The sequence below is a fragment of the Rhipicephalus microplus genome, chromosome 1 (genome assembly GCF_043290135.1).
Source record: "Rhipicephalus microplus isolate Deutch F79 chromosome 1, USDA_Rmic, whole genome shotgun sequence".
Taxonomy (NCBI): Eukaryota; Metazoa; Arthropoda; class Arachnida; order Ixodida; family Ixodidae; genus Rhipicephalus; species Rhipicephalus microplus.
The window spans coordinates 285,573,450-285,598,122 of record NC_134700.1 but is presented as its reverse complement, the minus strand read 5'-3'; the positions used below and the strand labels follow the sequence as shown (position 1 = coordinate 285,598,122).

The 24,673-nt window shown below is 42.2% G+C and overlaps 2 protein-coding genes across 6 annotated transcripts; one reads left to right on the top strand and one right to left on the bottom strand.

Moving 5' to 3' along the window:
* Positions 1 to 2,851: 2,851 nt before the first annotated feature.
* On the bottom strand, positions 2,852 to 14,372 carry LOC119188286 (RAB6A-GEF complex partner protein 2). Of its 4 annotated transcripts, none has more exons than XM_037436254.2 (8): positions 14,159 to 14,372; positions 13,368 to 13,492; positions 11,861 to 12,018; positions 11,668 to 11,751; positions 10,081 to 10,230; positions 9,703 to 9,837; positions 8,767 to 9,072; positions 2,852 to 3,377 (listed from the first exon to the last, which is right to left on the bottom strand). In XM_037436254.2, the coding sequence occupies exons 2-8, from the start codon at positions 13,490 to 13,492 to the stop codon at positions 3,157 to 3,159; spliced, it is 1,179 nt and encodes a 392-aa protein (XP_037292151.1). In that variant the 5' UTR covers positions 14,159 to 14,372; the 3' UTR covers positions 2,852 to 3,156. The 4 variants fall into 4 exon arrangements, with proteins under 4 accessions (XP_037292151.1, XP_037292152.1, XP_075752578.1 ...); XM_037436255.2 differs by having other exon boundaries at positions 11,867 to 12,018; XM_075896463.1 differs by lacking the exon at positions 14,159 to 14,372 and adding an exon at positions 13,571 to 13,706.
* LOC119188287 (uncharacterized) lies at positions 13,905 to 24,274 on the top strand. Of its 2 annotated transcripts, none has more exons than XM_037436256.2 (8): positions 13,905 to 14,143; positions 16,194 to 16,340; positions 16,741 to 16,869; positions 16,983 to 17,138; positions 20,214 to 20,354; positions 20,958 to 21,031; positions 21,714 to 22,032; positions 23,897 to 24,274. In XM_037436256.2, exons 1-8 carry the CDS (start codon positions 14,042 to 14,044, stop codon positions 23,990 to 23,992), a joined length of 1,164 nt encoding a protein of 387 aa, XP_037292153.2. In that variant the 5' UTR covers positions 13,905 to 14,041; the 3' UTR covers positions 23,993 to 24,274. The 2 variants fall into 2 exon arrangements, with proteins under 2 accessions (XP_037292153.2, XP_037292154.2); XM_037436257.2 differs by lacking the exon at positions 13,905 to 14,143 and adding an exon at positions 15,418 to 15,583.
* The last annotated feature ends 399 nt before the right edge of the window (positions 24,275 to 24,673 follow it).

Below are 24,673 nucleotides of genomic sequence, written 5' to 3'. Positions count from 1 at the left end.
TTTTGGTGTATAAAGCACCTTTAGAGTGCAGCATTACATTAAAGTAGATGCAGTGTTAGATTTTTTTAAACATGATTTCGTTCACATTTCACGCGTCATAGATTCATGCAGAGTTATGTTTGGGCTATTATTGACTTTAATACGCTGCTGCTGAGTAAATTGAGGTTTTTAGTACTTGCAACGACAGTCAAGTTCTGACAGGAAAATGCAAATATTTTGGTAGTGTACTTAGTATTAACAAATGCAGGCAATCGAAACTAGCCAGAGTCCTTTGCTATGACATAATATGTAGCCTATATACTGTGAAACTCAGCTCATTATATTAATAGAAGTCTTTGAGTAAAAGTGTAGCTTTAAAAGCTTAATGCTAGGTGCTGACCTGGATTTTCAATTAAGCGAGGCATTTCTAGTGCTTTAGAAGGAAAATAATCTGAGAGAATATTCTCCACGAATACTTCCTTTGTTTTCTAAATTTTGGAAATGCCATTACTTATGAGAAGTTCAACCTGACCTAGCTTTATTTGTTTCCATGATGTGGAAGACAACTCCATTGCCACTGATATCTTCTTGTGGATTAATCAACTGTGCCAGTGAAAGATGCCCTCATGTTGTGACAGGTTACACTACAAGCAATCTTGAATTTTAACTCTTAGTTAAGTCTGTAAACTACCTAGTCGGCATGACATTTCATCATATTAATAGCACAAGTTCAACAGTGAAAGTTTCACAACGATGCTACCGAAGTTCATTCATACACCGTAAGTAAGAAATGTGGCATTGTCATAGTAACTTAACTTTTCCCATTTGGATAAAACTAGATGCCCTTCAATTTGACATGCAGTGCTTCAGCAGAAATGTAAAGCATAAAATTGAATATCAAATATTTAGCCAGACATCTCCGTTCGTTTAGAACAGTGTTTTTCAAAGGGGGGTATGCAGTACTCATCCTTGAAAAAAAAAATAGTAAATTTTCGGTGGCACACACTGTCCCATAACAAAAACTCCTCCCGATTTTTTTTTTGTGTTCTTCCCTGCATGACTCGTTGCATTGCAGTAAAGCTGACTTGTGTTTCCTGTTCTGCATAAGATGGTTGTCAAGCATTTGTTGCAGTTTTATTGGTCTTTGTTTAATAATAATTGTTTGAATTTTGCATCTGAAAACCACAATATGAGTTAATGACAAATGCTGTCATAAAGGACTGTGGATATTTCGATCACCTGGGGTTCTTTACCTTAACCTCAATCAAGCCTATGGGCCTTCAGTGTTTCACCTCCATCGAAATGTGGCTGGTGTGGTCAACATTATATTCTGCGACCTACAGGTCAGCATTTGAGCACCACAGCTACTAGACCACCGCAGCAGATCGATCAGTCCTTGTCTATGACTGATACTTTTCACATAAAAAGGATTCCTTTCCAGCAAAAGCACAATCCTTGAATATTTTGATAGAATGAAAATTTAGTTACTTTGACATGGCTTGACAGTTTTTTGCTGTTTGAAAAAAGTTCTTACTTTGTCCTGAAACACTGCAGGCAGTACAATCGTTAATGGCAACATTTTTATTTCTTTTCAACATTAGTATGGGAACTGCATGTTAGCAATAAGTGTGTGAAAAAAACATCTTCCTAAAAGCAAGAAAGATCTCACGGTGGCCATACCAGCATTACGTTCATGTGCGAATACACAACTCGTGTTAAAATCACGTTACAGTGAAAAAAAAAAGCCTTCCATACATCGAACGACAATAAAAACAAAGCTATTCACCTACACCTTGCATGAATCCCACAGAGCACATACAGCTCAAGTAAAAAATGTGCAACACAATGAAGTAACAATACCATATGCATTACAAATACAAGCACAACGCACATGTTCAGTGCTTGTTGGTAACAGTGGAGCTGCCAAATATGATCTATTTACAGTGATCCAACCACTTGATTTGCAAAGATTCTTCTGATATCTTACACAATGTACCAGGCACAACCAATAGTTCGTCAAAAAGTAATTAAGCCCAGCTAGATCGTTGAAACAACACTTAAAGCTTGCACCACCAACTGGCGCCTGCCTTGTGTTATCCACAAAGAACTCGATAGCAGGAGAGTCGCACGCACGATTCATATCTATAGTCAATATACACATGGCAAGAGAATTGCATGCGAATGCACACATTAAAAAAGAAATAGGAAGGTGGGGAATTCTCTCTAGCAAACCATACTTCATGCACTTCGGCACAACACAATCGTGCCACGCAGGCATTCGTGAGCAATTGAGCACAAAACTGAGTGCTGTCTTCGTTCCTAGTACTATGCAACACTGCACGTTTGTTTGTACTTTGAGCATCAAAAAAAAGAATTTAAGAACTGGCAGCACTTTAGACATGCGATATCAACACAATAATTCATTCAAGCGACAAAATGGGAGTAGTTGCAAGACTTCTAACGCATAAACATACCAGAGTGACAAAATAGCCGTGCGATCTCGTATATAATCGCACAGCGACACCTAGCATAAAAATTGGGAATGAATTGCTTGCCCCAAACTCGCAAAGGATGCTTGTGAGGCCCCTTTAAGCAATAAAACGAAACATTTCCAACGCAAAGCCCAAGCCAATAATGGCAATTAACACAATAAGAAGGCCCAGTGTTGTCTAAACAAACAACTGAAGCCTGACAACATGCTACAAGCAAAAACAAGTCTCTCAAGCCTGCACACAACTCTGCGATTCCGCAGCCAGTTGGCCTCGTCGGCAACACGTCTTCGGAGAGGTGCACAAAAATAGTTGTCAAGCCACAATTAACGCGGCTGCAATTACTTCTGAACCGATTCGTGGAACTGGTGTGGCATTCCCGGTTTTACAAAGAGAGTTGACAGCACAGCTCTGTCTCTACTGCACCTGACCTGCAGTTAGCTCTTCTAGCGCGCTTGGGAACTTTAAAACAGGACTGTATAAAACAGCAGCCATCTTTGAGGTAAGTGAAGGATGAAATGTTTACGGCTGCGCGCAAGCTCGAGCGCATTTAGCAAAGTAGACGTGGCTTCAGCTCTATAGAGGTCCCCTCGCATGAAGCACGAACTGCAACAAGCCACACACTCTTCGTCGACTGTGGGTTAGAGCAACTTCTAGGCATGAGAGTAGCGCTGTCGCTGGCCCATGGTCAGCAGATTTGCAGGGTCATTTGTGACGGTGCTTTGAGGGCACTGCTGACGTGGCCAGGATGCGTCGGGTACAGGCAGATAGGCAAGTCCCACACCATAGTTTGCACGTCCAGCACTGCGGGCGGTTGCCAATCGCCAGAGCCCGGTACCTTCTGACCGGGCTGCATCACTGGGGACGTAGTCATCACAAATTCAAAATGGAGCTTCCAACGCAGTTCAGCTGCAACCAAATGAAAGACAGCCAGTGAAGTTCGTGGAAAATTGGGGTACGGAACGGTGGTGCCTGGATATGTACATGTAAAAGTGATAATAATGTAAAAGCACTAAACCAGTGTAGAATAAACACTAAATTAGTACAGAGAGCTGTCCTGCATATTTACAGTTGATTATAGCTTCATTTATGTACGAAGAAACTAAGGTTAATGTTTCATTTACATATGCAAAAAACTGTCACCTTAGAGCTCTGCCTCTCTTGGTAATTACTTTTCATCAATAAAGAGTTATGTAGGCCCTAGCAAATGCTGTGAAGATCTGCATCACAGTGGGTTGGGACGGGGACACCAAGACAGTTTCACCCAACTGCATTTTCTTTTCACCAAGCATCTTACCATGACGAGAGTGGTATTATACATGGGTGTTCCACGAAAATTAATCTTGTCAGTGTCCCTTCGAGAGAAAAAAAGGGGAGGGGGGAATTAGAAGCCAGGACTATTGAAGTTCTATTAGTAAATTACCGTTCTAAAATACCGATAAAATCACTACTGTAAAATCCTGAGCAAGCGGTGCCCCCAATGGTGAATAACAATCGGACAATATTTGGAGGGGCGGCCCTTGCTATGTCGCAGACCATAACTCAATATGGCAGCGGACCAGCCTATGTGTAGAATGCAAACCTGTGCTTTTACTGAAATGCTTTATTGAATACACCTGTATTCAAACACTGTTTTTACTGAGCTGGGGGGGGGGGTGCGTGCTTGTGTAAAATTTTACGTGTTATGACACGGGGGAAAGTGTGTTCTCCACATGTTCCGATAGTTTGTGAAAACTCGGAATGCAATGCTGAAGCACGACACAAAGAGTGCAAAAGTACACTCCAAAAGTACTACTAAGAAATCGTGCACCTATCAAAAGACTCGGAACTTGGGAACCACTGCTGCAGGATTCTGTAGCGTAGAACGGGCTGAAAGATATGGCAGCACTAGAAGGGGGTGGGTGCTTGCTCGGTCAGTAGTGCAATTTTCAAATCTCCCAAAAAGAGAAAGGGAGCACTTCCTCGGGATTTGACGGCATTATTGTGAACGGAGGTGGAGTATAAGCCAGTACACACAGAATGAAAGATGGATAGCGACACCTTCTTGAAGATCCTGCACCATCTTGCTGTGACACAGCAGATTTTGACATCATTTAACTCTTTTGTTACCGCGCAAAAACTGTTATTCTTCATGTCTCGGGAAGATCGTTTTTGCCCGTTTGAAAAGTACTCCAGCACACATTGCAGCATACCAAATTTTGCACAATTAAATGCTCCTTTCAAAAACTATATGTTGTAGAGCAACGAAAACATTTTAGAATGCATAAACAAGTGAGAATGTGTAAATTTTGGTTGCCAGCTGATAAACAGTTGAATAATAAACTAAATATGCAAAAATATTCAAAACAAAAAAATTCAGAATATATATTTTTAAGATAAATGACCCAGGGGCAATATAAAAAATAATAAATGTTCTACAAAATGTTTTTTTCGTATATACAAAGAAAATCAGAACAGAGGTGCTGCTTCATTGCTCACGCCATGTGGTGAGGCATTGCTTAGTTTTTTGTGAGCCACAACTCGTACCCTTTCCTCAGTAAATTTTTTTGGCGGGTAATATGAGCCTGCAGGAGTTCCAGTATAGATGGATACCCGTGATGTGAATAATCCCTTTATAAACAAAGATGCCCAGTGGACTTCCCCATTTTTTCTAGCGTCACTTCTTTCCATAAGTCACTTCACTCTGCATAGGTTGGAGTTCCTATATGTGCACCCTAGCACATTTCTAGGCATTTTGCACATCGTATTAAAAAAATAACAATATCATGTGCAGTGCTAAAACATTTCATGCTGCTTCTCTGTCAGACCAAGATGTGCTCTGGTGGCCCTCTTGTTAAAAGAAGCTTTGCCACCGGCACGAGCACATCGCGCCTCAGTGAAGTGTGCACTTTGCACGTAACCAAAGTAGCTATAAGATTGTGCACAAAGGTCAGCTGCTACGCATTTGTGGTGGAGCAGAGCTTGATACCATAAACAAAACAAACCCAAGAACGGCTGCAGATGTCTCAAGCTGATGTAAAACATCGTTGCCATAGAACTTCAAGCTCAGGTGCTGTCATCCTCAGACTCTAAGCTCGTCCTCATTCAATTCAGGTGTTGTTGCAAAACAGTATTGAGCTGCGCGTGTTTCTTGCAGCCCAGATGCGCACCCACGCGCACATGACGACGAAGCCATAGGAGCGATTAGTGACACTATATGCGGCCCTGTGTCTCATATAACAGTACAAGCGAGACCAAAGCTCTTGGAAACTCACTGAGAAGACCACCGCAACACTTTAAACATGCGGCGGATCTTCAGAACTAGGTTTTGTAGAACAAATTTTCCCCGACTCCTAGCAACAGCTTTCTCTTGAATACCTGACAGAAATTTCTGGCAATTATTATTGCCCAACACTTTCACATTGCAAAGGTGACACTTTAATTCGATATTTGGCTTGCAAAGGTTCTTTTTATTACTGAAATTTGATGTTATTATAACATAACCAAGAGGGGCACGCACATTTGGCAAGTTCGCCAGCTTAGTGCATTTTTTCAACAACACCAGTGCATTAGTTCGCGCAAATGTTGCCAAAACAGGCGAATTCAAATTTATTCTGAAAGTTGCGTGACTGGACTAACTACTAGAAAGTGATAGGTGAACGATAAACAAATTTAACAAGCCGAAACTAACGATCCAAAGCGTTGATCACCGGTGATCGATTTGAATAGGCATGGTAACGAAACAGTGAAACCACTTAAGCATATTTTGAATCCCTTCTTGTAATTCATCATTAATTTATTTATCGATGTATGTGAACTGCATTGTATTAGCAGTGTGAAAGACTACACTTGCCAAGCTTCATTGTGTTTTGTTATTACTGAGCCATAACAATGCAATCGAGAGAAAACACTTTCAAAATGATGAGGCAGCACCGATGTACCAAACCAGTGCATGATATGAAATATGATAACTTAAAATATGATCTTCCTTTTTGCTTCTAGTAATCAACCTATTACAGTGACATTAACAAGAAAGGTTACAAACAAATCAGCACCATAAATTTATTTACTGTTTCATCCTTTGAAAACAACACAAATGTCAAACTGTGTGCCGTTCTTCTAATTCCTGCATATGTACATGTTTCACATGTCTACATTTTCGCACCAGAAATGCGAAGACCTAACTAAACTGAGACTAGCAAAGGGCACCAACTTCAAAAGTTCGCTTCAGAAGTTTACATGATTAATAGTTCTCAACAACTTCCGACTTCAAACAAGGCTGAATGTACAATACCAGATACATAAAAAAATTCTAATGTAAGGTTATACAGCATTTTACAAAAAAAAAAAAAAATTGATATGCTTTAGTACCAAGCCGGCAATGAGACATCCTTTTTGCTGAAATATGTGCTGTCACCTGGTGTCAACCAGTTTTCCAAATAAAACAAAATTCAGTCCAAGGCCATTCATTTCACATTGGACATGGCTATGCGATTCAACAGCTGTACACTGTCATTCTGTGACAGTTTAAAGAGATAGAAAAATAAAACAGTTGCTTTGGAATGTTTCAAAAGACAGATTCTAAAGCCCCACATTCAGTCGCACCAGTGCAAGTCCGTGTGTGTGCACGCAAATCAAGGTGGCTTGCTATTTCAAAAACCTTTCCTTCGGAAGGTCATGACATATTTCAAGTGTTTGCTATTTGCTGTATAAGGTGCAAAGGACAATACTATGCTGATGTCAAACAATAGTGTTCTTTTGACAACATATACACATTTCAATAACCAGCTTGCTTAATAAGTATGTGAGCTCTTTAATAATTAAGATGACAGAGCTGTGCTTTGAAACTTCTTTGCACCCTATGGAACTTAAGTGCCTCCCTATTTTATCTTTGAACACTCCATCACATATATGTAAGATATAGCCTGATGTATAATTGTTTGCAGACTTTCATGTAAAATAAACATTTCTATATGATACTAACATTACCACACACTAGCAGGTTCATCCCACTAAATGGTGAGCCAATGTGGACAAGCAGTCACTAGTTTTGATTATCCTGGCAAAAGGCCCAGAAGAACTAAAATGACAGACACACTTTATCTCCCTTGTGCTTGTGTTTTAGTGCTGCGACCATAAAAATTAATAGCATTAATTATGATCATACTTCCTGTGAAAGCACACATTATCAAACGTTATCACAGAACGTTCATTAACAGCAAAAAAAGGAATCACGAGAGTGTGTGCACATGTATGCAGAACATCTTCCTGTTCCAGTATTGTCTGATTGGCTATTGAACTGTCCTTGATGTAGTCAACGTTTGTTATCTGTCTTTCAATACAAGTAAAGAGGCACACACCTATGCAAGCTAAAATTATGTGAACGGCATACAGCTCCAATACACCATGGCTCTTGTGCGCACAACAAGGATTACAATAAGTGGCTGCAAGGCCTAGATAAGCTGATAGACTGCAGGGGCCAAACTTTTATGAATGGAATGGCTTGATGATTGTTGTCTGGACAGGATGCCACTCCGTATGCTTCCACCTACTCCCACTACTTTCGCTGATACCATTCATAACATGGAACCGACTACCATGTTGGCCGAAACTCCCACAATATCATTAAAACTCAGAGAACACGACGTGAATGCACTAAATATATCAAGAAATAAGCAGCTGAAAATGAACGAGACATGGGACTGTTACTGCCCAGACAAAACATTTACACCATCTCCCACTAAAGAGAACCATGAGTAGCATGAAAAGCAGCGCATGCATCGACTTAAAGTACTGTTCATCACATGCACCTAGCCCGATGTTAACGCGTCCTTGCAAGTGGAATTCACTGTTGTTTCTGTTGCCGTTACTCGTCTCAAACTCTCGTTGAAGCACGCCACGCGGTAGTACATGTGTTCAACGCGCGTCTGCAGGATCTATTTCCTTGACAATGCCATCACTTGATTGCTGGGGAGAGACCTTTCACACAGCGATTTACGCAGGCCTGAACGAGCTAGCACGTTCGGGCCTGCGTTTTCAGAGGATAGAGAGGAGAGGGGTGGGGACATGTATGCACGGTAAAAATGTGCGCGTGCTCTGCGACACGTGCTGTGTCTTGATTTTATTTTTACTGCGCATTTTTCTTTTTGCCACAGCATAGCTTCGAGACACATCCATCAAGCTTCCCCCTTTGATCGTGCTGTGGTGGTCACGTCGCACACCAGATTGAACTCCGCCATAACCTGCTTCGCATGTAAAAGTCATGTGGAGCATTTAAAACGCCGCATAAGCGTCAGCATGTGATATATCGTCCACTCACCAATATCAGACCCAAACGTTGGAGTGACGTGTAGTGGCACAGGTAGATGCAGGTGTGTGGTGCGTAGATGCAGGCAAAAGGCGTGCTGCCGGCAATGTCCAAGCGTGGAATGCACAGCCTCGCCTGTGGCCGATGCTGCTGCAGAAATGTGCTCTTCACTTTGCAGCGTCACCGAGTACTGCACGCAGGGCACCGTTGCCTCGGAGAAGTCAAACATGCCAACAATATCTTCGCCGAGGCGGAAGCAGGACTTGAGCAGACAGAAGCGCACAACACGTCCATTCTGGTGCGTCACATTGTAGTAGCCTGCGATGATGAAGGTTTTGTATACATCGTACAGCAAGTTGCTTTGAACACACGGTAAGAGGAGGGAAAAAGAAGAGCACTCCCTTCTAAAAATGTTCATAATAGTTGATCTAGTCTTGTTACTCATAGAAAGAAAGGAAAAAGAAGTTTATTACATAGGCTGACATGAATGACAAGGCAAAATGTCATTGTCAGTTTTTCAACACAGCAAAACTCCACTCGTCATGTTGAAAGCTCTGTGCAAGCAATGTAGTTCATGAAATGCTTCACTTCCTAGTGGAACAGCACAAAGGGTCAATGGAATAGAAAAAATTGCACAATATCTTCAGGTTGTGCCAGAGAAATGTTAGACATGTGAGCAGAATGCAACACTTCATGCCATTCATTCGAAAAGTTGCATCAAGAAAAATCTTGAGGTAAATACATTGCATGCAAATGCCCAAAACTTTTAAGGCAGCCTAGAATCTATAGTGGAACTTTCAATGTCAGGAACAGGTATGCCAACTGCAACACTAAAGGTGTGAAAAATCAGTCCAACGCATATGCAGGCTATAGAATTTTCATGTGGTAGCCACACTGTGTCAATACGTAGCAGTGTAGATTCATAAGGTCCAGAAAAATGAAACATACTAGGCCTTCTTCGAGATGTCAGGTCTTCCAAAAAATCTACAGCTACTTCGAGCACTGACTGGCGGCTTGCTGTGGGGAGGAATGGGTTGCTGGGAGCTGCTTTGGCCAAACGCTCCTTTAGTGCTTCCATCAGACCTGGGAAACAAAATCACAGCGTTTATAGGGTTTGCTAACAAATTCTATTGTCCACAGGATAAAAAAATGATGTTTTACTGCTGTCCGGAAGAGTGCATTTTAGTTGCTGTTGCAAACACAGCTACACTATACATATAGGTTCTCACTATTTCCAATAATGACCACTATTTCTAAATGCCTGCAAATAGACACATAAAACACGTATAGCGCAAACATGTGTTGTAGTTTAAAAGCAGCACTCACCTTCAACCACAAAGACCTTGATCGGTATCCGGAGCAGCCTTGTCAATGCATTGATCCTCTGTGCTCCGATGGTGACCTTGTAAGCATACCGAACTGCCTGGCCCTTGTACGATGGTGGTACAGAGGAAGGAATGACTTCCTTGTACATAACTGAAAGAAACGTTTTCTGTGTATGCTACCTCTCAAGCTTTTGTTGCAGACAAGAGTTTATCTAAGATAAAGCTACTAGCCGACCCTCCACTGTTAGCCACCTTTCCGTCTTCCTCTGCCACAAAGAATTTGTATGTCTTTGTAGGTATGCCGCATGAAATTTTAAAGGAGTACTGGCACAAAAACTACGGCCTTGCCTTTTTCTGCTGCAATGTGTTGCTGGGGGCCATGACAAGACACATCGTCTGCTGCAGTACGCGACAGATAATTATTTAAAGGGCCCCTTATTATGAATCAGTTTCGGTTTGAGAGAGCTCCAAAAACTAGGTGCAACTGTCGCCACCTAGCATGTGCAGCTTTTTACCACGTCAGCACACAGAACTGTGACACACTTCCACACAGTCGCATCAAGAATTGCATTCGAATAGGAAACGGGACTGCAATATCTTCAAACACAGAAATTTCTAAGCCTGCGCAACGGCCACGCACTCGCAACCAGCCACCGTGAAATATAGACTGCGGTAACAAACGCAACAAAAGAAAAATGGCGGCAATGATGTCAACATAACTTGTTTTGTTGACTGCAGCGTGGTGACGTGAGGGAAGTAGGGGGTCACCTAGAGGTCCCCTTCGATGGTGTCAATGGCACGATGGAGTCGAGGGCTCGTGCAAACTTCAAAATTCTTTGAAATACCTTCCCAGCTATATTAGCTGTTGATATTTTGCAGATAATATATATGTTCCAGAGAATCAACTCTACAGGCTATCTCGGCCACGAAATTTTGTGTCAGTGCCCCTTTAAAGCTTGGCATTTTCTTTTTGTCGCCCAAGTTTTGATACGCAGGCACAATCACCCATTTATTTGCTTGTACATTTACAATCCTGCTCACTTTTATAAATATTTTAGTAGCAAGCACCTTGTCTGATTATTTCTCTTCCGGTATTAATCATCACTGAGATATTTTAAAAAGCTTTCAAGATGCTCTTACACACTTAGGGAAAGACATGCACAATGGTGTTGTGACATACGTCGATGAGCAGAGAGAATTTGCGCTTCCACATAAATGCAAGTAAATGTAGAAACAGCCGTCAAGAAGAAACTGAAAGATTTTTCTCAAAAGAATAGCAAAGGCTGAATTCAAGCACACTAATTCTTCTACTGATAGTGGAGTTGCAGCCAGAATCCCCATATCGCAAGGGCACTATGATATAGCAAGACTGCTTCTTTGATTATTTGAAACAGATGCTTGGACAAGTTGATTCATACTTAGAAAAGGTAGAACAGTACAAAGAAGATGGAACACATAGAAGGACATAAAAATGCAGCACTCTATGAAAAGTGCTAACACCATAATGCTCAGACATTACATAAAAAGATATGCTACGAAGTATAAAACAACCATGATGTGGCTACAAAAGACTAGAGAGAAAGCTCACATGATTTGCTTTCACCGGGTAGCAGCCGGAGGTCGCAGAATAAGATCTTAGGCTTTGAGGAGAATACAACGTAGCCTTTTTCACCTGCATCACCAGAGAGGGTATACGTGAGAGTTTTACATGACCTTAATATCATGGAGATAAACAAGGTCTGACATAACTGCCAACACAAAACAGAAAGACAGATATCAACCTTCACCTCGGCACGGGATAAACGAGGTGTCCTTAGAGCCGGTGGCTATCTGCTCTTGAGATGGAGATTTGGGAAATCGGACTTTCGACTCGTCCACGGAGCAGTGGCAGTGGATCTGAGCGCTGGCCCAGGCGATGTTCTCAGGCATTCTCTTGATGCTGCATGTAAGCACCATGAATGTTCCTCGGCATGAATGGGTGCGCAAGAACTGTAGAGCAACAGGCTTTTTGCTTCACGTTAGGATGTTCATAACCGACATGCCGATCTTATTAAGACACTGTAATAGTAATAAAGTAGAAAATTTATTAAGATAGTTCAAACTCATAATTGCCACACCACAAGGAAACAATACAGATGCTCAAGGAAGTCAAGAGGGAAGTTGATGAGGTGATTCTTCACATAACATTTCAAATATGTTTATGAGCACTCAACCTATATCACACGACTAGCATGAGCACTATCAACAATTTTAACTTCATGCTAGAAAACTATGGTATCATATATGATGCTTCAAATGGGTATCTTGCCTTGCTTTTTCATTGGGCCGTATAAAAAGCGAAGCTCAGCATTCCTTTTCGGACTGTAGATACTACGTGGTTAACCACCTATTCTTATAGTATTGAGTGTAAATACACCAATGTGTAGTTTTATACCGGCACACAAATGAAAAAAACGTGCCAGCAGTTGAGCAACTTGTATAAAGAAGGAACAAAATAGCAGAACAGTTACTCTCACATAGAACCGACTTGTGCCAGACTAACAGAGTCAAGCCTGCGAAGATCAGTTCTTGTGTGCACATTTTTTTCAGCCGCTGCATAATTTTTCAGCCAGTAGTCCGCATTTCTCTTGTCCCAATGTCTTCTTTTATGCCAGTGCTCACATGCCTGCTTTCCGTTGTCCTTCATACTTTGTATTGTTATAAACTTTCGTCGGATGGTTATCTCGCAAGGTACATGAGCACCAAGGTTTTACAGCCATTATATACATTATACATTATATACAGCCTTATATACAATAGATATAAGCAGTGCTTGTAGAACAGAAAGTGAACAACTGCAGATGGGAGTGGGCATGCATATATGTCAAAGCCTCTTTCTTGTCCCGTGTTTCTTGGCGCTATTTAGAAATAAACATCAACACACACACAGTAACATTACTCAAATGGTGGCATCCGAAACGATACAAAGCAGTTTATGATGAGAGCGCAAGCGTTCTTATGAAGAACGCTCTATAAGTGCACACAAAACTTTCTGCACAAAGTAAACAACATTGTGTGTGATCCATACTTCTTTCTATTGAGTGCTTTGATAGGCACCTGTACACTTTCGAAGGGGTGTAAAAGTTAGTAAACAGCAGTTTTTTATTTGCGCTTGTACAGAAAATCATCAAACCATGCTGTGTGTTTTCAAAACGAGCCAAAACTTTGTCAGGTGTTAAAGGTCAATGTTCATTTCCTTTCTGAACCAACGGCGGTGAGGAGTGGCATATGGGGAGAGCGCAAATTCACCTGTTTCCATTCGGCTCGTTGCAGTTTTCATCGGCTTGCTTGTTGGTGAAGGTGACCAGACATTCAACACTGTCCCCAGCGACATAGACCACATCGCGCAGCAGCTTTGCTTGCACTTCGATCATCTGGTAAAAAGAAAAAGGCGCGGAAGTCAGCTCTTTTATCGTTCGTTCTTGCACCGCGCCGCGTACAAATAAACGCACCATTTCGTAAGGTGACGCGGTGGCAGGAAAGCGTGCCAGAACTCGCTCATCGAGCACACATACGCTACTGACAGCGCAATCACTAGAGCATTTCACTGGGGCAAAATTAATTTGTCCAGCAACGACAACGGTCAGGAAAAGACAGGTGATAGCGCACTAAGGTCATGAGGCCGATCACATTAAAGGTCCGCTCAGGCGTAGTACGACGCTACAGGTTATGCGAGAAGTGCGCGGATATTGCGCAAGCATCCGGCAGTCCTGATAGCATTATTTCTAGCGATAAGAAATGCGCAAATGAAATCACATAATGAGGTGTTGCCATCGCCAGTGCCGTTGAAGGAGTGGCGCTCATATGTCGGACGTCATACGTTCAGTTTTCCCACGATCGTGACTCCGCAGCTTGCGGAAGCGAAAGAAAAGAGTTCGTTCATTGCTTGAGACAAAGACCACGCTTGCGAGAAACACGCAGAGATGCGGCTGGACCGACGTGCGCGTAAAAGCCTCCACCGCTGCAGACGACGTCTAATGGCTATGACGAGAAAGCGATCAAGGAAGGCGGCCAGGACGAGCGAGGTGAGAACTTGTTACCTTATGCCCCTGGAAGACCGGGTGATCTGCTGCTTTTCAATACGCGCGAATATTTCCATATATCAGTCATTATGAGATGCTCGTTGACGTTGAAGACAGTCGACACGCTGCGATGCACCACGGGCGTGAATTCGAAGCGATAGCTGTCTTCATATTAGTGCCAATCTTCTCAAAACCACCCACGTCAGTTACTCGACACTCGACCACACAGATGACCACAGGCGACTGCTAAAGCTGAGAAAACATATAGTGCGAAACCCCAAAGTAGTCGCCTCAAGGTGTTGACGCACTCAAAATCCGCTAGGTATTTTCTGGCGCTACCATTGCGCTACATTAGTCCGCATGTGGTGCGCACGTCTGCACCAGCCAAGCACTGCAGAGCGCAGAACGTTCGTTGCTTAGTACTCAGAGTAGTTAAATGTTAGTACAAAATTGCGGTGGTAACACTAGTAATCAGAAATCATCTTTTATCTAAGCGACTGCGTCATATCGGTGCGAACTCTGAGGAAACACTAGTGGAGCGGGATTGCGAAATGAATGGCTCAACCAGAAACTCTTTGTGCCGTAGCGTCTTTTTCTATTTTTTTTCTCCATCCACTTGTAAGCATGTCACATTACGAGGTGCTATTGGCGCACTGGTGCGTGTGTGCGTGCTAATAAGACGCACAAACACGAGGACACTGAGATGTTTATAAAAAAAAAAAACGACGTCGTTTGTTAACGTAATCAAAAGCGAATTGACGTCGAGGTGCCGTCATCGTCACGTTCTTTGAACCGAATGAATCGCTTTTCCGCAGTCGATTGAGACGATCATGACGCACCGCTAACTGCTTCCAGGAATGCGCCGTCCAACACGACTCGTCCGACCAACAACACGGCGCGCTCTAAAAAACGCAAGACACACGAACGAAAACGTGGGGGCCGTCGTCTAGAAACCTCAAAAACCAAAGAAAATCAGCGAGGAAAAGGGCGCGCGAGAGAAGAAAGTGGCGGAAGTAAGGCGGAAAACCGAGGGCTTCGTGAGTGAGCGGGAAGAGAAAAATAAAAAGCGCAGTTCAGAAACTGGAACAGAAACAAACTTCTCGCACTGCGCGGAGGAGTCATCTTCCTCCGGAGAACCTTCAGGCATCCGCCCACGTGTGCGAGCCACGTGACGCCTCTTTCCACGCGACCGCTTTTGCCCTTTCCGGCGCTCCCAAAGCCGCACCCCAAGCTCCGGAGCCTCGCACCGTCAACAGCAGTTTGTAGCTGTGTTCTTCGTTCTTCTATCGGAAGGAACGTACAGACGACACAGCAACAGAAGCCGAACAACTGCACTGAGACGCGGTAATACGCGCAAACCATATTGCGGCTTCACCGAGCCACCGCGATTCGTGACACCATTCGTCCCGCAGCACCGGTATGGGTGTCCCGTCTTCAGTAGCGGTGAGTTGTTTCCTTTTGCGCGCACGCACGCGCGGAGGTATTTCTAACGGCGCCAGTCATTTGCTGCAGCTTGCGCCTTGGCCCATGCAATGCTTCAAACGTGCAACAGTTGCACTCATCGGCACCAAACGATCCAATCGGGTCGCTAAATGTTCGAGCCCGTTTTCTTGGGGAGGCTCGGCGCAGAAAATATCGTCTGCTACCGAGTGTCGCAGCAGACGACCCGGTTGCCCAATAGTGCGTAGTGTAGCAAGGTTAACTAAGGTGCATGTTTCGCTAATGACGACCGATTCATCGTTCGTTCTTGATACTGCGCTACGGGTGCTCTTTTCGCTACCTTGGTCTGTTATGATGAAGCGAGAAACGCATCGTCCTTTCGTTGAAAGAATAAACGGAAGCGGCGCTTCAGGGTCGCGGTCGTTTCCAAGGGTGCTTATGCTTGATCAAGCGTCAAATGCATTCAGGTAGCGACACACCCGGCCGCTTTGCGGGATCGCTTGCAAATGGGACATTGCAAATCGCGCTGCGGCCGCGTTCTGCGCGCCAGGTAGTTCACAACGCGCGATGTTTCGCGAAGGGTCACGCGTAGGGTTCTCAATTTCCTTTCCAGGATATTCCGCCGGCCACGTCATTCGCCAAACCCTGCAAGAAGGGAACGCTGACTAAACTGGTCGGCCGCCGATGGATATTCTTACCTGTGTGGAAAGAGCGCTATTGTGTGCTAGACGGCAACAAGCTGTACTACTACGACAGCGAGGTGAGCTACCGCACCCCCCTTTCCTTATGGCTCCCCCGCCGTAACGGCCGGCCGTGCGCCTGGTACTGTGCGCCCCGATATGCTGTAGCTTGTTTTGACTATAAACCATCAAGGTCAGATTCTTTTCTCTTTTTTTTTAAGGTAACCTGACTGCCGATACGACGGCGCGCAGCACACGTCTAGTTATTTGAATAAATTTACCTAAAAGAAAAACAAAAAGCTTGGGACGTCCCACACAGTTCGCTGTGTCTGCGCAGCTCTATTGACCTCTTAGTCAACCAAAAACTTCAATCGTGGTAATGCAAACCAAGAAATTGTAATATGTTCGAAGACAGCGTAATGGCGTTGCACTTGTTTGCTTTTTTTATTTCTTATTAAAATTTGTATATTTCTGTTGCAGACAAGCAAAGGCAAAAACTCCCACTGTGGTGTAATCAACTTGGACCTCTACGACCTTTGCGAAGAGTATGAAAGCAAATCCGTCCAGAATGGATTCGTCATCACAAACACCAACAGAGGATTCTTTGACGTAATTAAGGCTGATTTGTCAGCATGACCAGTGGTGATGTCAGTGTTGTGTACACTGACACACACATCCTGTATGATGACATCAGAGTGTAGTTTTTCGCTCTCGTTTTGCAGGAATGCCACACTTTCTCTGCGGGCACCTTATCAGAGGTTTGCGACTGGATAGCGCACATCCGGACGCAGTTGAATCAGTCCATAGTACAAAAGAGGACGTCCTTTCTCAGGAAGTCACTTGCAAAACGGAAAACCAGGAAATCCCTCGAAAGCCAGGTATGACATTTTTTCTTGCTTATAGCATTGCACAAGGCTTCCTGCATTCTTCTAAGAGCACAGTTCAGTTTATTCTCAGAGAAGCTGTTCTATATATCCTTAACGACAAAGTGCACAAATTTCAGCAAGAGCTGACCGAGTGCCAACATTATGGAGCAGTAGGTATAAATATTCACATTTAAAATGATGCTAAAAACAAAAGGTTGTAGTAGAGGTGGGGGATTTAATCGCTGTTATACTTTCCTTTGCTGTGGTAATAACATTCAGAAGGAGAAAATTTAGATTTTAAATGTTTACTTGTATCATAAATACATGAAATTGCCATTTATAATACAAATAAAATGTACATTTACATGTATTTAATGTCATGAAAAAAAAGGAAAGCTACCCCATTTGTCACCAAAGGAGATCGTAAGAAAATATTTTTGAGATAGCCAGTATCAATTAGTCTTTGGAGAGCATGGGTAATACCAAGATTGTTGTGAAAAAAAGAAAGCTGGTTTATAAAGAGGTTGTCTATAGGTATTTTTTTTTCCTTACCATTTTTTTTTTCACTCTCCATTCTCATATCATGGCAACTAAAATGCTTAATAACTTAATGTTGCACAAGCCATGCTATTTGCATTTTACCTTTTCGTCATAAACAGGCTTTGATGTTGTAGATCAGCAGTGCCAACTCGTGTGCAACTGTATATGTGGATTTTTTAATGTTTTATACTGTTAATATATTAGTGCAGAACCTTAAAAAGTACAGTCTTCCACTTTGTTCTATATGTATGTGTAAGCTGTCTTCAACGTTTCATAGTATGCAAGGAAATAATTCACGTATCATTAGTTGATATCTCTCACATCCTCCCGTGTCAGGTGGCAATGTAAAGAGAAAAAAAAAAGCCAGAAGAAATGGATGCTCTGAGCATCCTTTCATGCACTGGACATGTCAAGCATTCATGTCCTTTTAGGGAATCGCATAACTGTTACATTGCTTATTTTGAACTGTCATTTGCATTTTGTGTGGTCTTTTTCTTTGACCTTGCGACTTCACAAAAAACAGCAGCGATTAATTGGTTTCATGAGCTCATAGGTGTGTGAATTGCTAATTACATATATGCTTTAATAAATTTCCTGTGTGCATTTATTGCATCTTTAGGCCTGCACTGATCCCATTTAAATACATCTTCATAAAAAAAAGAAGTACAATGTTAACTAAGGTGGAGCAAGGCCAGCTAAATTAATTACACAGAATAGCTTGACAGTGCATGTAACTGCTGTGAGCTCATCTGAAAGTATTTGTCAAATCACCTGAAACTTCCTTTACAGAGCATAAAATGGGTGAAAAAGATGTAGCAATAGTATATTGGGGAACAAACAGTAATCAGAAGGTAGACGAGCTGAATAGTAAGAACTTCCTAATGCATTGCACACCCAGCGATGCACAGAATAGATAGTGAATATTTTAATGCCTACAAGCTTTTAATCATTTTTTTTACTTTTAGTCTTCACAGATTAAAGAAATGTAGTAGCTTGGGCAACTCGGCATCAAACTGATAGTGTGTGTGCCTAATCAGTTATACTTATCCTCTAACAGATATAACAGAAGAGAGTGCTGTCTTACTTTTCTCTTCTTTAATATTTTTTTTTCTTTTATAATAACTTCAATTCAGTTTCTTTTGAACAAGAAAGATACTCTTCAAAAGCTCCTTAAGAGAATGCATTCCAGAAGTCCCTGCTGCAAGAAGCTCTAAAAGTTATTTCAGTTGTATAAGAACACTAACATACTTTTGATATGCATGAAGTTTGCCACTTATGAAATATAAAGGTCAATAAACAGTTGTGAGACATTTAGGTTGGGTTGAGTCTAGATATACCATGGCATCATTAACATTGCCATAGTGCCAGGACATAGAGCACAGCTTTTGACGTCGTATAGCGGTAACGTCGGGTGTGACGAGTTGGTCATAAAGAAATAAGCAAGAGTGCTGCACACAGTGTGGCTGTGCTCGCATGCAACAGCAACAACAGTGAAGCAAGCCAATGGCTCATGATGTATCCACCTTTGTTGTACTATCAAAAAGAAAGCCAACTTACAGAAACAAATAAATTATCAAGTTATTTAGAACATTCCTGCAATTTTGTTATTTTTTTCTGTACTTAGTGTTTGATCATACAATTTCTTCCATATCTTTTCTTGAATTTAGTGTTTGAACTTTCGTTTAAAAACACACATGCAAAAAATTGCAAGCCAAAGCGCCATACCAGCATTCGTTTAAGCAGTGCTGCAGGTCTGCACGTGACTCAATATTTCTATTGCAATGTTTTCACATGAGACAATCGTGTGCTACAGATGCGAGATCTCCTGTGTGTAAAATTACAGTTGACATAACACCACATGTACGCTGCGAATTGAGTTAAGTTTGGACTAGAAACACGCTGCATTTTTTTTTCTGTCTTTCTCTCTTTCTTTCTTTTTTTCTTTCATTTTGCAGGGTTTATGGCCCCTGCGAAGTCTCAGTGCATTTGGGTAGTGTTGCCAATTACTTATGCCTGCTTTCGCTAGTTACGCTGTGAAAAGTAATGTGATGACCATGTGACTATTGTGTCATTACACCATGTGACCATTGTGTCGTGTTCACTTGTGAGGATGCAGCGCTATCACCATGTGCATAAAGCGAAAATTCATTTCAGCCTGCATAATGGCAATGGATGAACAACGTTTTGTTAATATGCAGGAAATGCATCTGACATGACGCTTGGTGTACCCAAGCTGAAGACATACTTGAAATGAAAGCATTTAATTACAGTATATAGTACTATTGTGTAATTTCACATTGATTCAAATATGTGGTGTGAAACGTGTTCCTTCCATCATCATTCTAATTTTAGATGGCCCGTGCTACTGGTTGTGGTCAGTCCCGTTATGTGAAGTTGTTTTCTTCAGCGTGTGCATCACAGAAAAATAGCATAATATGTGATCACCATATGCTACTGCTGATGCTTCGTAAATGGGCGTTGCATTTTATCATCAGGCTTCTGCCTTCAAAATTGTATTACTACAACACTTTCTGTTTGCAAACACAGGCAAATGTTGAGAGCAGCCCTCAGGTTCCAGATCCAACGCTGGACATCCCAGGCAAAGAGCCCCTGGAAAGTATTACAAAAAATCGAGCCAAGGGCCCCGCAGGAAGAAGACTGCCACAAAGGAAGTCGCAGATGCCTAAAGTATGTTTTGTGCTTTTTTTTGTTTCCGACACATAATATTGCTCAGTTAGAAAAGTAACTGGAGGCAACAATAGTCAGTGCACAAGGAGGGTAGTTAATGCAATATCTTTAACTTATAACATGTTTTTATACCACAGAGTTTTTAATTTCTGTCAGTCTGCAAAGGATATTATACCTATGCATTTGTTTAAAACCTCTGGAATTCTCTACTTTATATTCTGGTTCGCAATTGGATTAAACAGATTACTGCTAGGAAAACAGCAGAGACATCAAGAAAAAGAAGTAATAAGAGGTTTAGGCAATTTTGAGCGGGATCGGTGCAGAAATTTACCGATTTCATTAGTTTTGGTATTAGACATAACCTCAGTCCTAATGAGACGGACAATATATGAAAGCACTTCTGAAGAGTTGATGGTTGGCCTAGTCAGTTAGGAGCGATTGCTGGGACTGTGGCACTGAAGAGATGTGGACAACAAAGATGGGCGCCTGCCCTAGCCATGTTTCTTGTCCTTGTTCGTTCAGCACTACAGTCCCAGTAATCACTTATTCTGTTTCCTGTAGAAATGGTCGAGACTAAGCTATCGCAACACCATCATTTTGCAGTCTCTCTCCCAAGAAGTAAGCAGTCACAAGGGCCCAACTGCTAACAGACAAGAAGCAGTTGCTGAGGAGTCGGAGTGAGTAGAACTAACTTCTTTGTTTTTCCCCAATTCTAATTTCATGCATAGAATTGTAAATCTGCATTGAAAGATTAACTCAAGGTTCAACATATTATATTTGAAGAATGAAATATTTTCAGGCAGCTCTACTGGGAACCATTTTGGCACATGGTGTTTGTATTTATACATTTGTTAATGTTTGTTGCAGTGTTTCATATAACCATGCACATTAACTCCTGGCTGCTACAAAGACGTGACCTTGTGGCTTTTTTGATGTACACTATGCTTGTGGCATACTTTGTACTAGTGTGGTTCAGCAATGGAGCCACCCTTCTAATACTTTCTGTAGTAAAGAAGGTGCAAATATTAGTGATGGTCTCATGTAGTTGAAGAGACAAGATAATGCAAGCATCTAAAGCGAACCCTAAACAAACAGACATCATTTGGTGTGTGAGCTGTTGCATAGAGGAATGTTGCTTGCTTCTTCAAAATATTCCTTCTCAAGTGAAGTGCCTGCTTTATTCAGATTACGTCTATACATTTTATTAGCTATTGAGATTAGCAAAAAATTATTCATGTAAACATAATGGTCGACTCACCGTGAAATAAGATAAAGCTGTATTTACACGACGTGTAGTGAAAAGCTGTCCTCAAATTGTCAGTTATTTTTTACATGCCCTAACATTCTTTCTCCGTCTAGAGCAACAGAGGTAGGTGCGAAAATCGAAACAGACAAGCCAAGGCCAGCATCGGCTCTCTTGTACCACTACAGTTCTAGCGAGGATGATGAAACGGATAAGACAAGAGAACTTGAATCTGCCAGCCAAACTGAAGATGCAAGGGAGTCGGGCCATACTTCACCGGATGGATCACTTACTCTCAACACGCACTCAGAAACAATGCAGGATCGGCTGAGGAAACTGCGTGAAGAGCTGTCCTGTCATGTGGATGATGTGACTATGAAGTCTCTTCTCGAACGACTGAGCTACTGTGAACTCGAACTACAAGTCGCAGTGCAGGTGCTGAGCCTTTATTTTAATTGCATTTCTTCGTTGGGATATGTACCACCTTTGCTTTTAAAAGAGGTACTACAATGCTGTCATTGAGAAATAGCCACTGGGTTAAAGGGAAATTGAAGTGAAACAATGAATTGGTTTAGATAGATAAGTTGTCTTCACAGAACATTGTTAATTTGGCCATCATAGGTTTATAATAGTGGGGAAAATCAAGGTCAAAGTTTTATTTTTAAATTTCGTGTCAAAATCTCTACAAGTGACGTTTCATATTTTGGCGTTATTGGCTCAACAAAACGTTCCTGAAAACCTGGTATGGTAAGTTTAGACAACCCCCTAAGGGGGTAATGAACTTCATTTTTACCGCGTTGGAACAACGTAGGGCCTATCAGATGCCACAAAAATCTATTCACAGCGTTTGGTGTGAAAATTCCAACAAGTTGACACCTGCATTTTCTTTTTGTGCATTTTCTCGCATACCGAATGTCTTCTTGCCGCGCGCGTAGCGATTTTGGAATTTCGCATGAGTAATTTACTAATACAAGAAAAAATGTCTCTCTTTAGTGTCCCTTTAGGATCTGTTCAAGTTCTTACAGAAGTGGCGTTCAGGGAGCAGTGTCAGTGCGTGTGCCCTGAAAGCTACACTGTTGTGTCAGCAACTAGGTAATGCAGATGGGCAAAGCAATGTGAAGCTTTTGAGTTAAGGGCTCAGGAGTCAGATTTTCCATTATGTTGAACACGTAGAAGAGAACACCCAGTTTTCATAAAAGGCACACTTTACGGCACACAGAGCTTTTTTAAAGGATCTTGAAAAGTGCCACCCTCAAGGGCAACACCGCAATCCCACATAAGGACAGTTAGACCTAGCCTAACCACTGCATTGCCACTTTAAAAAATTTTTGGTTGAAGTTGTCCACCCATTTATTATGCCTGAATATGTATGCTCCTCGTTAAACTGAATGCCTGAACCTAGTGTGAATATTAATGGACACTCATACCAGTTACAGTGTTTAAATGAAATGCTTCAAAGTTCTGGACTTGATTAGAGATTAGATGCCTGGCATTAGAGATAAATTGTAAAAAGGTGTTGATTTACTCTACAACATGGGGTGCATGCCCAGTCTTGCAACATATGCGAGAGTTTACAAGTTGGCTCTTTGACTACAAGAACTAAGGAGGGGCAATCAAAAACCATCTTGGTTTGTAGGGTTGAGGTTGACCCTTGCCTGTCCACCAACCTTCCCTACTGCCTAACTCATTGCCAACTGCTGATAATGAACTTTTTGAACAGATGCCATTTTAGGCCTGTCATGTCCCAAGCCTTTCATAACGTGTTGAATGCATCCTTTTATGATCTATGTTATTAGTATTTGCCCTTATTAGCCTATTTACGTCCTTTGTAAGACACGCATTTTTCTCAGTCATCTCTATTATCCCTCTCCCTTGTCTATGTTTTGCAGCGAGTCAGAATCTGAACAGGATGCACACTACTAGAGTCTTATTAGCTCAGCATTGGGGGTGCATATGTTAGTTCAGCATTTTGAGTGTCAATGCTTGTATGTCCTTCAATTCGCTGCAAAAAGTGGGCAACACATTTCTAAATAGCCCAACATTTCACTATCGCAACCCTGTCTTTGGACTAGAGTGCTTATTTGGGCCGGTTGGTACGTCTTCACAGAAAACAAGAAATGGCGTGAACTACAGAGCAGAGAGGCAGCACTTGGTCCATCTTTTCCCTGTTGTCCTGTGGTTCACGCTGCCTCTCGTTTTATCCCTCTGGAGTAGGCCGACTCCTACACAAATTTCTTGTTTGGCCAGTCCTACCTGTGACTGGCAACTCCTATAGTGAATTGGTTTTTCCTTGTCGCAGACTGTTCAGCAAGTCCTGGATGAAGCGTCAGCCATGCTCGCAAAGACCAAGGGGGCCACCAAGCAGCAGCAGCAACAGCCGCCAGTGCCTGCTTAGTCTTTGCACGTCCTGGTGATGCCAGAGAGCGCTGCACTTGTCTCCGTCAAGGAGAGGACGTGAACTGCTGCGAGTGTGCAGCTGTCTGCAGAGATAGTAGTCTGCACGAGCACAGCCGCTGGTTGGGGGCCGAGTAAAGCCCCTCAATCGATGTGCCTCTGACAGCTTGTCAGCAGAAATATTGTAGAAGGGCTTTAGTGGATGAGCACAGAGTTGAGCACAAAGATTACCATAGGGAAAGCCTGTTGCTGCATTCAACTAGAAAGAGCGTCATAAGCAATACAGCACTCTCGAAATTCTATCTTGTGGCTCCAAAAACTGGCCACAAAGTGCGGCAATCTCACAGTTTTCAGTGTTTTGTGATGTGCAGCACAAACAAGGCACGTGTGACAGCAGAGGGGTGTGCCCCGTTTGCACTGAACATTGGATAATGCAACACCAGCCAGCCCCCAAGTCTCTCTCAGAGTAACTTTGGAGCTTTGGTTAAGTAAGCAATAATAACATGAAACACTGAAAGAAACAGTCTTGGCTGATCCCCAAATAATAGCCAGATATAGTGTCTGGGGTTCATTATGCTCACTTGCATGATGAATCTAGAATTTTTGTTAAATTGCATTAAATATTGAATTTCCACATTTGTATGATGCAGGAAATGTTCATAAAAGGAGTCAGAAGATAGTT

What these genes read in the sequence shown, in the direction of transcription:
- LOC119188286 (XM_075896463.1), bottom strand. An exon ending in TATCCCGTGCCGAGGTGAAG is followed by an intron (nt 11,752 to 11,860) that starts GTTGATATCTGT and finishes CTGGTGATGCAG; the next exon opens with GTGAAAAAGGCTACGTTGTA. An exon ending in AACGTTTGGGTCTGATATTG is followed by an intron (nt 3,378 to 8,766) that starts GTGAGTGGACGA and finishes ATTTGGTTGCAG; the next exon opens with CTGAACTGCGTTGGAAGCTC.
- LOC119188287 (XM_037436256.2), top strand. Translation starts at nt 14,042, where the DNA reads ATGCGGCTGGACCGACGTGCGCGTAAAAGCCTCCACCGCTGCAGACGA. An exon ending in AGGCGGCCAGGACGAGCGAG is followed by an intron (nt 14,144 to 16,193) that starts GTGAGAACTTGT and finishes TTTCCTTTCCAG; the next exon opens with GATATTCCGCCGGCCACGTC. An exon ending in GCAGTTGCTGAGGAGTCGGA is followed by an intron (nt 21,032 to 21,713) that starts GTGAGTAGAACT and finishes TTCTCCGTCTAG; the next exon opens with AGCAACAGAGGTAGGTGCGA.